The sequence below is a fragment of the Ictalurus furcatus genome, chromosome 29, assembly GCF_023375685.1.
Source record: "Ictalurus furcatus strain D&B chromosome 29, Billie_1.0, whole genome shotgun sequence".
NCBI classification, from domain to species: domain Eukaryota; kingdom Metazoa; phylum Chordata; class Actinopteri; order Siluriformes; family Ictaluridae; genus Ictalurus; species Ictalurus furcatus.
The window spans coordinates 2,467,201-2,482,546 of NC_071283.1; the positions used below are offsets into that span (position 1 = coordinate 2,467,201).

The following is a 15,346-nucleotide window of genomic DNA, read 5'->3' on the forward strand; positions in this document are numbered from 1 at the left end:
TTATGCCACAGCGAATGAGGGAAGCCATAAACAAGATCAGGGAAACACAGATGCAGCGAAGGAAAGTGCAAGCAGCTGCAGGATTTGTGATGCTGCTGCTGTTCTTCCAGGCGTCTTGCGGCGAGTGTCGTCATTGGGTTTAAGTAGTCCATAATACATGGTAGCAGAGGTTTTTGGGTGGCTAAGTGGTTAATTTGGACGTGTCTTTTCACACATTTCAAAGGCAAGCTGGAAAACTCAATCTCTGACTCATGAACATTTGGACAGACTGTGACTCGGATTAATGCGTTCTCGGCATGACATGATATTAGGCGTCAGATTTCAAGGACGAGGGGAGAGAATCTGCTGTGGATTTCAAGGACAAGGCCATGTCCAAGGTTTATGAGTGCATAAATATGTTTGCGTAGGTGGCTAAAGGCGCTTTAATAGGGAAGGACAGGATCGCACGTGTCACACACACATGCGCACACACAAAAACCTGTCTAATAATAACCACCCAAAACCTAGCAAGTCCATTTTTGCCCCCTTTCCGTCTTTGCTCTCTGCTCTATATCTGTTTCTCATTTGATTTTTCACTTTCTTCCGTTCTTCTCTTGGGGTTTGTTCCTTACATCTATTACTTATTCTCTCTCTCTCTCCCCACTCATTCTGTCACTCTCTCCATTTAGATTACATTGAATGAAATTGGAGAACTTGACAGAGATATGGAGTGTGTGTGTGTGTGTGTGTGTGTGTGTGTGTGTGTATGAATCAGACTAGTGGCTGTGTCTCACATTAATATTCTCACTCATAGTTCACGTCCCACCATTATTAAATTCATTCAGGAGTAGCGGCCTTCGTTTTTAATCACATAACGAGTCGATCTGACGGCGAAAAAAAGGTGTATGCTAATGGATGAGCTCCATCTGCATGCATCTAACCCTGTTTTCCACTTCACCGATTCAGTTTGTTGACTTGAGGAGCGTAAATACACACAGCTGCTTATCTGACTGAAATATCAATATCTGTGAGGAAAAGGGGAATTGTGTATTATTCACAGGCACCTTGTCCTGTACGAGTATCGCATTTCAATGTTCTGACGGAAGCAGTCTCTGACCCGTGACTTGATCTAAGACCAAGCTAAATAAACTGAACTATGGCCATGCCAGCCACTGATCTCGGAGCAAGCCTTAACGAAGACTTGAGACTGATCACAGGATGAACCGTGAACCGATCTCGGACCGAGTCGTGAAATTCTCAGGATGTGTCCCGAACTAATCCCAGGATAGCCACGATCTCAGGGATCTCACTGAGCCATGAACTGGACTCGGACCGAACTGTGACATGATCTCGGACCAAGGCGTGAACTATTCTCTTGATGAGCCATGGACTGAACTTGGACCGAGCCATGGACTGATCTCAGACCAGGCATGCAGGCATAAACTGATCTCGGACCGAGAAATAAACTTCTCAGGATGTGTCCTGAACTAATCTCAGGATAGCCACGAACTCCGGGATCTCACTGAGCCATGAACTGGACTCGGACCGAACTATGACGTGATCTCGGACCAAGGCGTGAACTATTCTCTTGATGAGCCATGGACTGAACTTGGACCGAGCCATGGACTGATCTCAGACCAGGCGTACAGGCATAAACTTCTCAGGATGTGTCCTGAACTAATCTCAGGATAGCCACGATCTCTGGGATCTCAAACTGAGCCATGAACCAATCTCGGATACAGACAAACTGATTTCAGGGTGAGCCATGAACTGATCGCAGGCAAAGCAGTGAACCGATTTCATGTGAACACTTTAATCCAGCTACGCTCACTGTCTTCCATACCCCCATGCCTTAAAACAGCTCATGAACTATTTGATTTTTTTCACCTGCAGCAGGCTAGATCAGAAGTGTGCAGCCTACAGAGACGGCATTACGTGGAGCCAGATTAACATCACAAGAACGTTGGTATGCTTTTATAGCTCAAAGGACGAGAGCATGAAGTGTGCAGGTGGACCATACACCAATCGACTACCATTCCAGGAATGATCCGAGATCTGTGTTGATGATGATAACATTAGTCAGGAATTGCCCTGATGGACCTCCTCTGCCATATTTCATAGTCATTGTGGGTTTTTTTTGGTGACTTGACAAGGTCCCAGAGTAGTTTACTTCCTGGCTCGCTAGCATCAGATCCACAAGATCTCAATGTACAGCCCTGGGCATGGGAAGTTGTACAGTTGTCCTTCACAAGACGTCAAACAAGACACTCTGGATGACTAGTGGAGGTACAAGCAAAGCTCCTTAAAGCTGTAATAGTGTAAGCAGATGGTTAAAGCGGTGTTCATTTTATGCTGGAGCACTAATGTTCTGTTCCGCTTCTGGTTATTGGCACACATAAGCAGCCGGCAGCATTAAGTGACTCAGCCTCGTCTGTCTCGCAGTGTGAGATGAAGAATCACAAGCGTGTATGCGTTCGTCCAAGCTGTAGTTGGATTTATGGGGATTTTATACTTGAATTATTTAATATTATGTCGAGGATTTTATTAATTGCCCGATTGAGCAGATTCCCACCAAAGGGTTTCATTAGGGTTGAAGTGTATCAGGCAGCAGACACGGTTGCAGCTGAGGTTTATTAAACACGGGCAGATAATGGAAAAACGTGACGCAAAGTCAGAATCGAAGACGTGCAGAGATTCGGTCGAACAGCAAACCACACGGAGTGAGCAAAATCCAGAACTTGTAAATCGTGCAAGAATACACTAGGTGTTACTTCGCAACTCGCTGAACGGCCAGAGTCTGTTTATATAGGTGTGGCATAGGCGTGTATGATTTTAAAATCTGGTAACCGAGACCGTGTGTGAGGATGAATGATGGGAATCGTAGTCCGTGGCAGCCGTGTTCGTCGGCTGCGAGGTGTTCTGGGAACTCGGGAGATTGTTGTCGCATGAATGGAGCAGGCAGGAATCGCTGCAGTTATTTTAATGTCGCTGTAGGTCTCTCGGCAGCCTCCCGGACCAGTTTCCTCCTGGTCTCCTCATCAATTTTAGAGGGACGTCCTGTTCTTAGCAGTGTCCCCGTCGTGCCATGTTTTCTCCACTTGTTGATTCTTGTCTTTACCGTGTTCCGTGGTATATCCAGCACCTTGGGAATGTTATTGTAACCCTCTCCGGATATTTCTCAACAGTGAGATCCCGTACCTGCTGCGTAAGCTCTTTGGTTTTTCCAGTTGGATGTCACCAAGATGATGTCAGGATAATCCTATAGGACCAGCTGGACTTTATTTGGGGGATAATCAGTCACCTTAATTGATGGCAGGTGTACACTAATTAGTATTTAACGTGAGTTTGAATACGATTGGTTGATTCTGAACACTGCCACATTCCCAGTTATAGAAGGCTGTTTTCATACTGTTTTCTCAGAAGGATGTCTGAATTTTACGAACGTTTTTTCATGAGTTCTTTCTGTAAACATCTTCGAGTGATGGAGAATACAATAAAGGACCAGTGGGTATTCTTTATAGCAAAGGTCAAAGAGACGAAATGAGAAGAGCTAATAGAACATTTGTGTGATGGTGGTGACGATGATGGGTCGTGGGGTTATAAGGCAGTATGAAAGAGCAGCCCATTAGCACAGCATGGGAGAGACTGAATAGGAGCGTACGAGTGTGAATGTGATTGGTATGGGTTGTGCGGTGATGAACTACTGACCTTTGTTCGATGCTGCACAGCATGCACGAGGGTAATTGTGTGTGTTTGTGTGTGTGTGTAGTCATGAGGATGGGGATCTGTATTGTTTGGTAGGTGTGTGTGTGTTTCTACAGGTATGGTACATCTAGTGTTATTCAGTAAAAATTTCATTGAATGTTAGTGTCCAGCTGCTCACTTTTTTTTTTTTTTTATCATGTTTATACAGCGACCTCCACTAATATTGGCACCCTTGGTAAATATGAGCAATGAAGGCTGTGGAAAAAATTCTTTATTGTTTAACCTTTTTGATCTTTCGTTCAAATAATTCACAAAAATCCTCTGTTGTCCTGGATATCAAACAATTACAAACAAAACGCAGGCGCAACAATTATTGGCACCCCTACGAATTCATATGAGAAATATATTTGAAGTATATTCCCATTGATATTTTTATTTTTTAGTGCACCTGGGTGACTAGGAACAGGAAATTGTTCAACCATGACTTCCTGTTTCACAGGTGTATAAATATGAGGCAACATATAGGCTAAATTCAATTAGTCATCCATAACAATGGGTAAGAGCGAGGAATATAGCTGTGATGTGCAGCAAAAGGTTGTTGAGCTTCACACAATGGGAAGTGTCTATAAGGAAATAGTACAAGTATTGAAAACGCCCATTTCCACCATCAGGCCAATAATTAAGAAGTTCCAGTCCACTGGAAATGTTATGAATCGACCTGGAATTGGACGTGTGTCTGTATCGTCTCAACGCACTGTGAAGAGGACGGTTCAGGAGGTCAGAAAATCTCCAAGGACCACAGCTGGAGAATTGGAGAAGTCTCCAAAAATACAATCTGAACTCACCTACGTCAGGGTTTAAAGAAAAAAGCCTCTACTCTCATCCAAAAACAAACTCGAGCGTCTTCAGTTTGCCAGACGCTACTGGAACTTCAAGTGGGATCGGGTTCTACGGTCAGATGAAACCAAAATAGAGCTTTTTGGTAATAAACACCAGAGGTGGATTTGGAGCACACAGAGAGGTAGCCGTATGGAAAAGTACCTCATGCCCACGGTTAAATATGGAGGTGGATCTTTAATGTTTTGGGGCTGGTTTTCTACCAGAGGACCTGGACATTGTGTTAGGATACATGGCATCATGGACTCCATCAAATATCAACAGATATTAAATGAAAACCTGACTGCCTCTGACAGAAAGCTTCAAACGGGCCGTGGTTGGATCTTCCAGCAGGACAATGATCCAAAACATCATCAAAATCAACACAAAAATGGTTTACTGACCACAAAATCAAGATCCTGCCATGACCATCCCAGTCCCCTGACCTGAACCGCATAGAAACCCTGTGGGGTGAACTGAAGAGCATGGATCTTGAAATGTGAAGGATCTGGAGCGATTCTGTATGGAGGAACGGTCTCAGATCCCTCGCCACGTATTCTCCAACCTCATCAGGCGTTATAGGAGAAGACTCCGAGCTGTTATCTTGGTAAAGAGACGTAGCACAAAGTATTGACTAAAAGGGTGCCAATAATTGTTGCACGCCTATATTTAACAGGCCATTCACACTCATGCTCAGCTCTCTGATTGTGCTCTTCCTCACAAGGCTACTTAATATAATAATAATAAACAAACAATATCAAGCATTACAGGCCCCACAGGCGTCATTTCCTTTTTTTAGCCAAGTAGCCACTGTTGCTGTGACAACACGATTAACACGCAAATCACTAGAGATTAGTGCTTTAGTGATAAAATATGCCTGGCAGAGCATCAGAAACCCCTGAAGGACGGCTTCAGGTGTCCTATCGCCATTCGAGAGCAGGAATTGCTTCAGAAATCGAACGCCAAATGTGTCCAGTGCCGTCGCTGCCAAGTGATAACACGTTTTAACACCCAGACACAGCGAGGTCAGATTCCCCTTCAGAATGCTGAATCATTCTTCTCCAAGCTCGTTTAAAGCTGTACAAACGTCTTTTTGCTTCACTGGAACCAGGCAGAAACAGCAAGCAGCATGCATGTCACACAGAAAGAGTCACTAAAAAAAAACTAACTACGCAATAAGTGAAAGCATCTAACAATTTGCTGTTTAATTAGATAAGCAGTGAGCTACTTGCAAGATGCATAACGTCTGTGTACTGAATCAACATGTTCACCGTTTTGTGTACGAGCACAACGTTTATTTATTTATTTATTTATGATCGGAGTATGTTAATTTTCCTGATTCTGGCTGTCCTTATGTGTGTTGTGAGAACTTTTTTTTTAAATATTTTATTGAGAAGATTGCTGCTAGTAGATGACTTCATCCAGATTCCTGCTTCTGACCCAGCTGTTCCATCTACATGCGGTCTTTAATCAGTTTGAGCCCGTCGCTCTTACAACCCTGGCAGAAACCTTTGTCCCCAAGATATTATTCCTACACGTGTCCCAGTATTCTGGCTATCATAAATCAACTTTTAATGATTTCTTATTAACTGTTGATTCTGCGGTTTCTGCAGTCCTTGTATTGTTGGATCTTCATGCAGCATTTGATACCGTAGCTTGGTATCGCAAGTCGAGGAGTAGCTCTTCAGTGGTTTAAGTCCTATCTGTCAAGTGGATGTTTTGCAGTCAATCTTTTTGTTGTTGTTGTTGAAATTTTCTGGTCCTCGGCTCCTCTTACCAGCGTGGTTCCTCAAGGGTTCATTCCTGCGTCGCGTGTTTATTATACCGAAGCCAAACGTGAAGTTAACATACCTAATAAAAAAAGATTTATACCGCAGTAAGTTCCGCCATCTCGGAAGCGTAGAGCTAACACGACGATAAAACGTCACCAAAAGCTCCGTTTTCCCAAGGTGAGTCCTCAAAATATGACCTTGTGGATGTGCAGCTCTACAGGATACACTGCGAAAGCTCGGACCTGTTTGTGCGAGATTTTGTTGCGTTATATTTAACATGAATGCAACACATTTTAAAAGCATTAACCGTTTTACTGGAGCTTCATTCTGTACAGAAATCATCATGAGTCTGCTGGGGTTTTTTTTTTCTTTCTTTTTTTCTTTTTCCCTTCCCCTCCGGGCTGTGTGAAAGGCGTCAGAAGCGTAAATGTTGATATGAAGTCACGGTGTGATTATATGGAGAAGTACTCTTCAGTGTATCCGCCATTACAGCACCGTTACGCTTCTGAGAGGTTCGATTGCTGCAAATTATAAAACTGTTATAACCACTCACTCAAAGGCTTATCTCAAAAGCTCCAAATGCCCCCGAGTACCTGTATGTGAGAGAGAGAGAGAGAGAGAGAGAGAGAGAGAGAGAGAGAGAGAGAGAGAGAGAGAGAATGAATGGAAATGTATTCACTGAGAGAATACACAGTATTTAACGGTGAAGTGAAATAGCTTTTTATTTATTTTATGTATTTACTTTTCTTTAGGATGAGAAGAACCAAGTGCTCATCACCAACGCTTGGCTACAGATGGTAAGTTCTACTCTGTACAGTGCTGTTCAGAAGTATTGGCACCCTTTATAAAAATGATTACATCACATAAACGCAATAATTTAAATATTCCATTTACATAATGGGAACAACCTTTCGTTCTGTAAGATCATTCGCAGCAGCTAGGTGTCATTTATTTATTTATTTATTTATTTATTTATTTATAAATAGCAAGTCAATTAAATTCAACTTTGTCATTGTACGTACCGTATACAAGAGTGTAAATAAATTATAACAGACTGTAAACATATAATGTGTTATATGCAAAATGACATTTTCTCATGAATTGCATAATGATGATGATTCGCATAAATAAATGCAGTTATCGTGGGATGGCGAGCTGCGTAGAATTTCCGTCATGAGAGAGGTTTCGGCTTTATGCAGATTGCAGGTGGTAGTAGTGTCGCGATGACGAGTCTGACAGTTCATCTTTCCATCGCACGTAAGCAATCGTGTCTGTTCGTCTACGTCACGGGTGTCCAATCTTATCCGGAGAGGGCCGGTGTGGTGTGGGTGCAGGTTTTCATTCCAACCAATCAGGAGACACACCTGATTCCACCTGTTTAATCAGTTGATCTTGGCTTTCAATAGAATCAGGTGTGTCTTCTGCTGAGTTGGAATGAAAACCTGCACCCACACCGGTTCTTTCCGGATGAGATTACCCACCCCTGGTCTACGTGTATAGTTCTGTCGACAGTATGAACAACATGGATGTGAAATGAATAACTGCAGTGTACTGCGCTGTAAACAGACACGCCCCTCAATCGGCGAGGCCCAGGCCCAGGCCCATCATGCTGACTTTAACTGGAAATGCGTCAAAATATGGAGCTAAGAAGACATTTCATGGAGACTTTTTACAGCTAGCTTTTCTTTTTCTTTGTTTGTTTTTTTTTTCGTTTTTTAACGTAAGGCTTCCTGTTTATGTTTAAATTATAATAGGGAACAAGTTAGAGAAAAGTCGTACTTTAATGAAGCTCACAGAAAAATCTTTCATATAAATTAGACGGTGTGGATAGATAACGGCGCCAAAATGGCAACATCCTTTTACCAAACAGACAACAGCAAAGTGTGCGCTTCCACATTATGACGCCTCGCTTGTTTAATACCCGCCCCCTTTATCTGACGGACAGGTGAGATCCTCCTATTGTCCGGAAAGAATATGAACGCTAATACCTGGTGTCACGCCGATTTGCGAGGATCTTTGTGTGCCAATTCAAAGCCTTTTTTTTTTTTTCCTCTTTTTTTTGGGTCTGCTTTTGTCTCTCATAATCAATTCTGCTTATCCTCCATCTGTCTAAAGCCGCACGCTGACGCACCGATGGAATTCAATCCGGGTCGAAGAAATTTCACAAAGTGGGGATCATGCCATTTCACCCCCCCCCCCCCCCCCCCCCCGCGCCTTTGTCCTCTTTCAACGTGAAGGGAGACCTTACAGGGAAGAAGAACGAAACAAAGCCCTGTGATGATAAAAGATGCCGCGTTAACGCAGTTCACCACCTCGTAGCTGATAAATCATCTTTCCTTCCTCATTAATATTGCAGCACAGTAATCAAGCTCGGGAAATAATTTCATTACGCTGTGTTTAATTGAGCAACGAATTCGAAACGTGAAACGATTTATAGCGAATCAACTGGAAAGTGTGGAAATGTGATGTGGGAAGTTTTTCTTTCAGTTCAAAGAGGATGACTTTAGGCCCCGCCTCCTTAAGTGTAGCAATCAAACATGTCTTGAACAGATGTGGAAACTTTTCTTTTTTTTTGTAGGTTTAGATTAATATTCCACGTATTTGTGTAAGATCACACGAGCAGAATAGATCCCCCCCACGAAGAATTTCTCGGATCACAGGAGAAACGGTGGAACGGTCAAACCACAAGAGAAGATTTCTCCCATGCGGCGTGATATTTTACGTAAGCAAATCATTAACACTAAAATGCTTAATAGGACAGATGTGGCCGAGCTCCAGATGGTGCATCATTGCAGTTACGATAAACACCTCTGGGTTTACCGAGGGTTATTATTACCCTTATAAAGTCATGTGTGTGGGAGAGACGTATGCAGCACGTACAGTCCTCACACTGTGTAATATCCAGGAGAACCCTCAGAAGAACACTAGAGAGAACCAAGATGTGTTTGGATGAGAGGAGAAGGAGAACAGGATTCTTCGTCCGGTTTAATGACGTACACTCGTGTACTGTACATACACACGTCTTACACAAACGTTTGCCACGACGTCAGAAGCACATTCTGTAATTATATGGAACGTCTTTGTACGCTGTAGCTTTACAATTTCCCCTCACTGGAACCAGGAGGCCCAAACCCCTTCCAGAATGACGCTGCTCCTGTGCACAAAGCGAGCTCCATGAAGACGTGGTGTCGGAAGGTTGGAAGAACTCGAGCGTCCTATACAGAGAGCCCTGACCTCAACCCTACTGAACACCTTTGGGATGAACTGGAGCTTCCTCGACAGCGCAACATCAGCACCTGACTTCGACCTCACGAATGCTCTTGTAGCTGAATGAACACAAATCCCCACAGCCACGCCCCAAAATCTAGTGGAAAGCCTTCCCAGAAGAGTGGAGCGCATTATAACAGCGAAGGGGAAATAAATATTGAATGGGATGTTCAACAAGCACATGTTTGTGATGGTCGTGTCCACATACTTTTGGCCTGTGTGTGTGTGTGTGTGTGTGTGTGTGTGTGTGTGTGTGTGTGTGTGTGGTGTTCTGATTATATCTTTAGTCATTCATGATCAGTGAGTGAAGCACCACAGAGGGGCCACGACCCAGACAGCTCATATCGGCACACAAACGAAGGAACAGAATTAGTGCATGTGTGAAAAACCGGACTATCTGCACATTTTAGATATGAATCCCTGTGTGTGTGTGTGTGTGTGTGTGTGTGAGAGAGAGAAACCCTCTTTGAGAGTCCTCTTGGTAAGTGTGTGCTTGTGCCCCAGCTGGATGACAGCTGTGTGTGCTCATTTTGTGTGTGTGTGTGTGTGTGTGTGTGTGTGTGTGTGTGTGTGTGTGTGTAGGACTGGACAGATGTGTATCTAAGCTGGAACCCTGAGAATTACCCAGGCGTTAATAACCTCCGCTTCCCATCCAGTCAGATCTGGACGCCTGACATCCTCCTCTATAACAGGTAACACTGGCTTTATTCAGACTTTATTCCTTTATGGTGAATTTCTGATAAGAAGCCCATGTGAAAAAGCTTTTTAAGGGAGTTTTCAGCACCGGAAACAGGCACCCGACCTCATTATGTTTGATCAGAATGATGTCGTTTAACATATTACTCCAGAACACGGCGGAGTAATAAACGAAATGTGTGTAGCCCAATCTGGTGCTCGCTAACAGACCTCCTCAGGCACGATTGACTCACAGAATCACAACTCCCGTGTGTGTGTGTGTGTGTGTGTGTGTGTGTGTGTGTGTGTGTGTGTGTACCCTCAGGCAAAAGATATTCCATGTCAGCAGTAGTCTTGAGGAGTCAGTGATAGCTGCTAGACTGATGTTGATGGGTGTGTGTGTGTGCGCACGTGTGTGAGAATATTTTGCCCCAGGTCCTTTTGCCTTGGAAAACATTCCAGCGACATTTTGACTTGCCTATTTCGTTGGCAGAAATATATATATATCTATCTCTCAGAGCTTGGTGCTGAAGTTATTAAAAACAACCAGCAGAACAGAATGAAAATGAGGAAGGGGGGAGGGGGGTGGTGGTTCAGGAACATTTCGAGCTTCAACGTCACCATCGTGAAGCTTCCAAGAACTTTTCCAAACTTGTTTTAATTATCTTTTTTTTTCCTCTCGGGAATTGCGCCCATGTTGCATTATTATTATTTTTTTTTTTGAGAAAATTAAGTTATTCCAAGAAAGTAAAGGAAACATGGCTAGATTAGATTATACACTATACAAATTTTGCATTCTTTAAAACTGTGGTCTCCTGTGAGTTAGATGGAACATCTGGCACCGCTGAAAGCAAGTACAGGGTCACCTTTCCCGAGTCTTCTAGTACAGCTGTTCCGCTCTCAGGATTTATTCTCCGCGACATTTTCGTTATCTGTTTAAGAATATATGACGGTTTAGTCAGGAAGGCCACTGTCAAAGCTTCTAGGATTCCCATATATTTGGCTCCATCTATGTTGCCTTCAGTCCTGACAGTTTCCCAGTCCCTGCTGATGATCAACATCCCCACACCATGATGCTACCACCACCGCGCTTCACTATGGGAATGGTGTTCTCCAGGTAACGAGCGGTGTTGGCTTTCTGCATTTGTGTCGAGAACGGTTTTGTTCTCATCAGATCAGAGACCTTTTTTTTTTTTTTTTGACACGAGTCTCCAACGTGCCTTTTGGTAAACTCCGAATGGGATTTCACATGGCTCATCACTCTTCCATAAAGCCAAGCTTTGTGGCTATGGTCGTCCTGTGAGCAGCTTCTGAGCTGTGCCTCGCTCTTCCTTCAGAGTTCCCACGTGATTGCTTTCCTCTGACTAACAGCCTCCTGCGGGCAGAGTACAAGCTGTGCCATATTCTTTCCATTTAAAAAAAATAATGGATCTAACGACGCTCCACAGGATTTCCAAACCAAACCCCAATGGGTACTTTTCCAGAACTTTGACTCCATTCGACTTATTACGTGACTTCTTTTGGCAACTAGTCGCACCAGAACTAATTTATGAGCTTCATGAATTGAATACTTGGTCGAATAATTTTATGCAGTCTGTGGTTACTGAAAATGAATGAATGCGTGTATAAATAAATACATTTTTACACACTTGCACCTACACCAGCACTCATCCCTTCAGATAGCAGCCACAGATTGAGAGGAAAGAAAAAAAAAAGTACTATTGAGAGAAAGAGATTAGGGAAAGGGATTAAAAAATGTGTCATTTGAGAAATTAAATCTATAAAAAGCCAACAGGAAAGCCATCAGTGCTGCGCTCAAGACAGATCTGCAAATTTAATGCACTGGATCTTACTGAAAGCCTTTGCTATACCGAGTCTGGACCAACTATGTGAACTGTTCGTCATACCGTGAACAATCAGACATCAAATATAATCGAAAGTAAAGTAGCGGAGTATCGAGAAGCGATGCGGGGGCCAAGCACTATATGTTGTGGAATATTGAGAACACAAATGATAAATTTCTCTTTTATGAGTTAAATGATTTATTTAGTGGCAAATTTCAAAAAAGAAAAAAGAAAAAGGACCCATTAGGATTTGAACCAAGGCCTGTTTCATTTTGGAGTCTACAGTTCTGTCAGCTTTCCCCACACCGTTCCTGTTTCAGAGATTTGGAATTAAACCCAGAATTTGAACAAATTGTGTGACGGCACACAAATGACGCACACATTTAAATCTCCCAGTTATTCTGAGTAAAATGTCCTGAATAAAAGCAATACCAAACATTTTATCAGGATTTGCCAGGAAACATTCTGATAATTCTTCATTTATTTAGTGGAACAAAACTGTGGGCCCCTGACGATTACTATTAGTTGCATGAATTTATTTGTTTATTCTGTATTTTGTCTCCAGTTATATCGAGGCATCATCTACCAAAGTTTATTAGTGAAATGGCCATAAGGGCAACAGGGATTCCCGGACGAGGGCGTCACCTATGAAAACATTTCTAAATTGAAGCTGTAAACGTGGCGATGTTTTGCTTGCTGGAACGGTTGCCTTGAACCTTATCTATATCTAAAACTCGAACATCCAGCTATTAAATTATATCGGCGCTTTACTGGAAAGCAGGCAGTCCTTTTTGTGGACTATATGACGATTCACTTCTCCGAGGCGGTTATAGCAACAGGATTCCAGCCATTATTACATTAAACACGAGAGCTCGTGGAGGGGGGGCGGTGGGGGGTTTACTGACTGAAAAAAGGAAGAAAGATGGAGGGTGGGAAAAGGAAGGGATTTAGTGGAACGAAATGAGAATTTCACACAACGTTAAGCCGCTTACATTAAAGATCAGTGGCTCCTAATGTGGAGTGAGGATGAACATGTCTAAATCTGAAGATGTATTATTTTTAATACTTAAGCTGATTATTATCATGCATTAAGAGCAGGTGTGCATATCGCTCGTATGCATGTCATATACAAAATGGTGTCCGATAACACAGTACATGGATTAGATACGATTACCGTCATTAATTATCTTAAGAAAGTTAGAATTCATGAAAGCGTCCTGATTCGAGTGCAGTCGATCGATCAGCTTCAGCTGCGTGGAAACAAGCTCCCGCCCATTAATTTGCATGACGTGTGCATACAACGCGCCTCGTTTTACACTCTGGGTTTAAACGACCTTGCAGATCCTATATAATGAATAGAATGTCTGCATATTATAATGGGATATAATGATTGCAAAACCTCCAGAGATGAGCTAAGCACGTACTTTAAAGTCGACGTCTTGTTTATATTCAAGTACGTCGTCTTCTAGGCGAACCCAAACCTGGAATATGTGTATGAACAAGTATGACTAGGTCTCTGTTTAATCCAAAGCAAATATAGCACATGTGAAGAGTTTAAAGTAGCCGTTTTGTATATTTTGAAAGTGTGTTGTGGCCTGGGAAAGGAAGTGTTCATCGTTCTGTGTGCTGTACAATACTGTTGGAGTGTTTTATAGTTTGGACCAGAGACGGGTGTTGCTTGATGTATTATTAACGAAGCACTTCTTCACCCCACGTATGACCTTCTCCTAGCGTCTGTCTGTCTCTCTCTCTCTCTCTCTCTCTCTCTCACTCAGCAACACATGCGCTAGATCTATTCTATCTTGAGATTCATGCATCAAAAACAAAGATAAGCAGTGACTGACACCAGCCCAGGACATCATCCTTCTCTGCCAGCAGAGGTTGCAGTCCTCAGAGTCCTGACGCAGACTCTGCCAATCATTTCCAGTTCACCTCCTGACTCTCAGTATATAAACACAGCTGAAGCATTTATTCATTGCGAAGTCTTGCCAAACATTTTAGCTGTGTAGGTTCTGAGAACTACTCATGCTTTTGTTTACAGGTTTGGGATTTCGCTTCGTATGCTTGGAGTCCGTCTCTGAGGACACAGATACGTAAGATGGATGCAGTAAGAGTCGGAGCTAATGAGACTTGAGAAAGTAAATAAGACGTAAAAAGAACAAGCTAGATTTGCAGTGAAAAAAGATGAAATGAGTGCGTTTTTCTCCTGATAACATACTTTGACACCTCAGGTTTCAGAAACCGTACCTATATACAAGGGTGAGTCGTAAATGAGAGAGAGAGTACGTTAAATTTGTGCAAAAGTTAAAAAAAAAAATAAACTATTGGTCCATTTTGCTCAATAGCGCCTTCTAATGCTACCTTAATACTGACACACGTTTGTGACGCCTATCCGTTACTTACTGAATAATACGCCGTCCATTCTGAAGGGATTAAGAAGGAAATGAACGGCTCAAACAGCAGATTAGACTCGGTAACAAAGTGGACGGAGATAAATGTCAACATCAACACAAACGAGCTTTAGGCAAGAAGGTGACTGAGACAAAGCAAAGTGTGAGACTTAATAAGGAAATGGGCAAAGTGGAAATGAAAAAAACCCACGATGGTGGAAGGAGGAAATGGCTCAGAGTGAATAAATCTTAAGAAGCAAGCCGATCTTCAGCAAATAAACTCCATCTGAAGTCATCCACGGACGTGTGAAGTGTCACGGCGTGTCGTTCTTTATCCACTGAAGATAAAAGAGCGATCAGACCGTGTGCCGTAGTACGAGGCAGTGGTTTTGAAACGTAATTAAATATTATATATTATTAAATGCTGCCCAAACACCATCCATCACACGCGCGTTACATTTTAATAAACCTATAATTATGCCATATTGGTTGCGAGCAATTAAAATGTCACTTGATGTCACACAGAGGAAGAGGCAGTAATAAGTCTAATGAGGTTTAAGGAGTACCTTTAAGAGCTGAAGGCAGTAATTTATTTCTGATTTGTCACACCTCACAAATCCGTGTTAGCTGTAACTGTTACGTTGCCGCTCATCGAAGCAGCCGCCGCCGCCGCCACCACTCCACGTTGCAGGATATGACAGAGGCTCTTAAAGTGATCTCATCTGACTTTTTAAACAGCCGACGTCAAGTCTTTCCACATTTCCCCCTTGGCAGATGATGAGCTAATACCCATAGGAGCGTTTAGAAATATGCTGACTCGGTCACTTCAAGGACGAGA

The 15,346-nt window shown here is 42.8% G+C and overlaps 1 protein-coding gene across 1 annotated transcript in view; it reads left to right on the forward strand.

Moving 5' to 3' along the window:
* chrna8 (cholinergic receptor, nicotinic, alpha 8) overlaps positions 1-15,346 on the forward strand; it is a gene marked incomplete at its 5' end in the record, with an annotated part of 29,247 nt that overhangs the window by 3,606 nt on the left and 10,295 nt on the right. The window contains 2 exons of the mRNA XM_053618773.1: positions 7,085-7,129; positions 10,182-10,291. Coding sequence (XP_053474748.1) covers positions 7,085-7,129; positions 10,182-10,291 — 155 coding nt within the window. The remainder of the gene's footprint in view (positions 1-7,084; positions 7,130-10,181; positions 10,292-15,346) is intronic.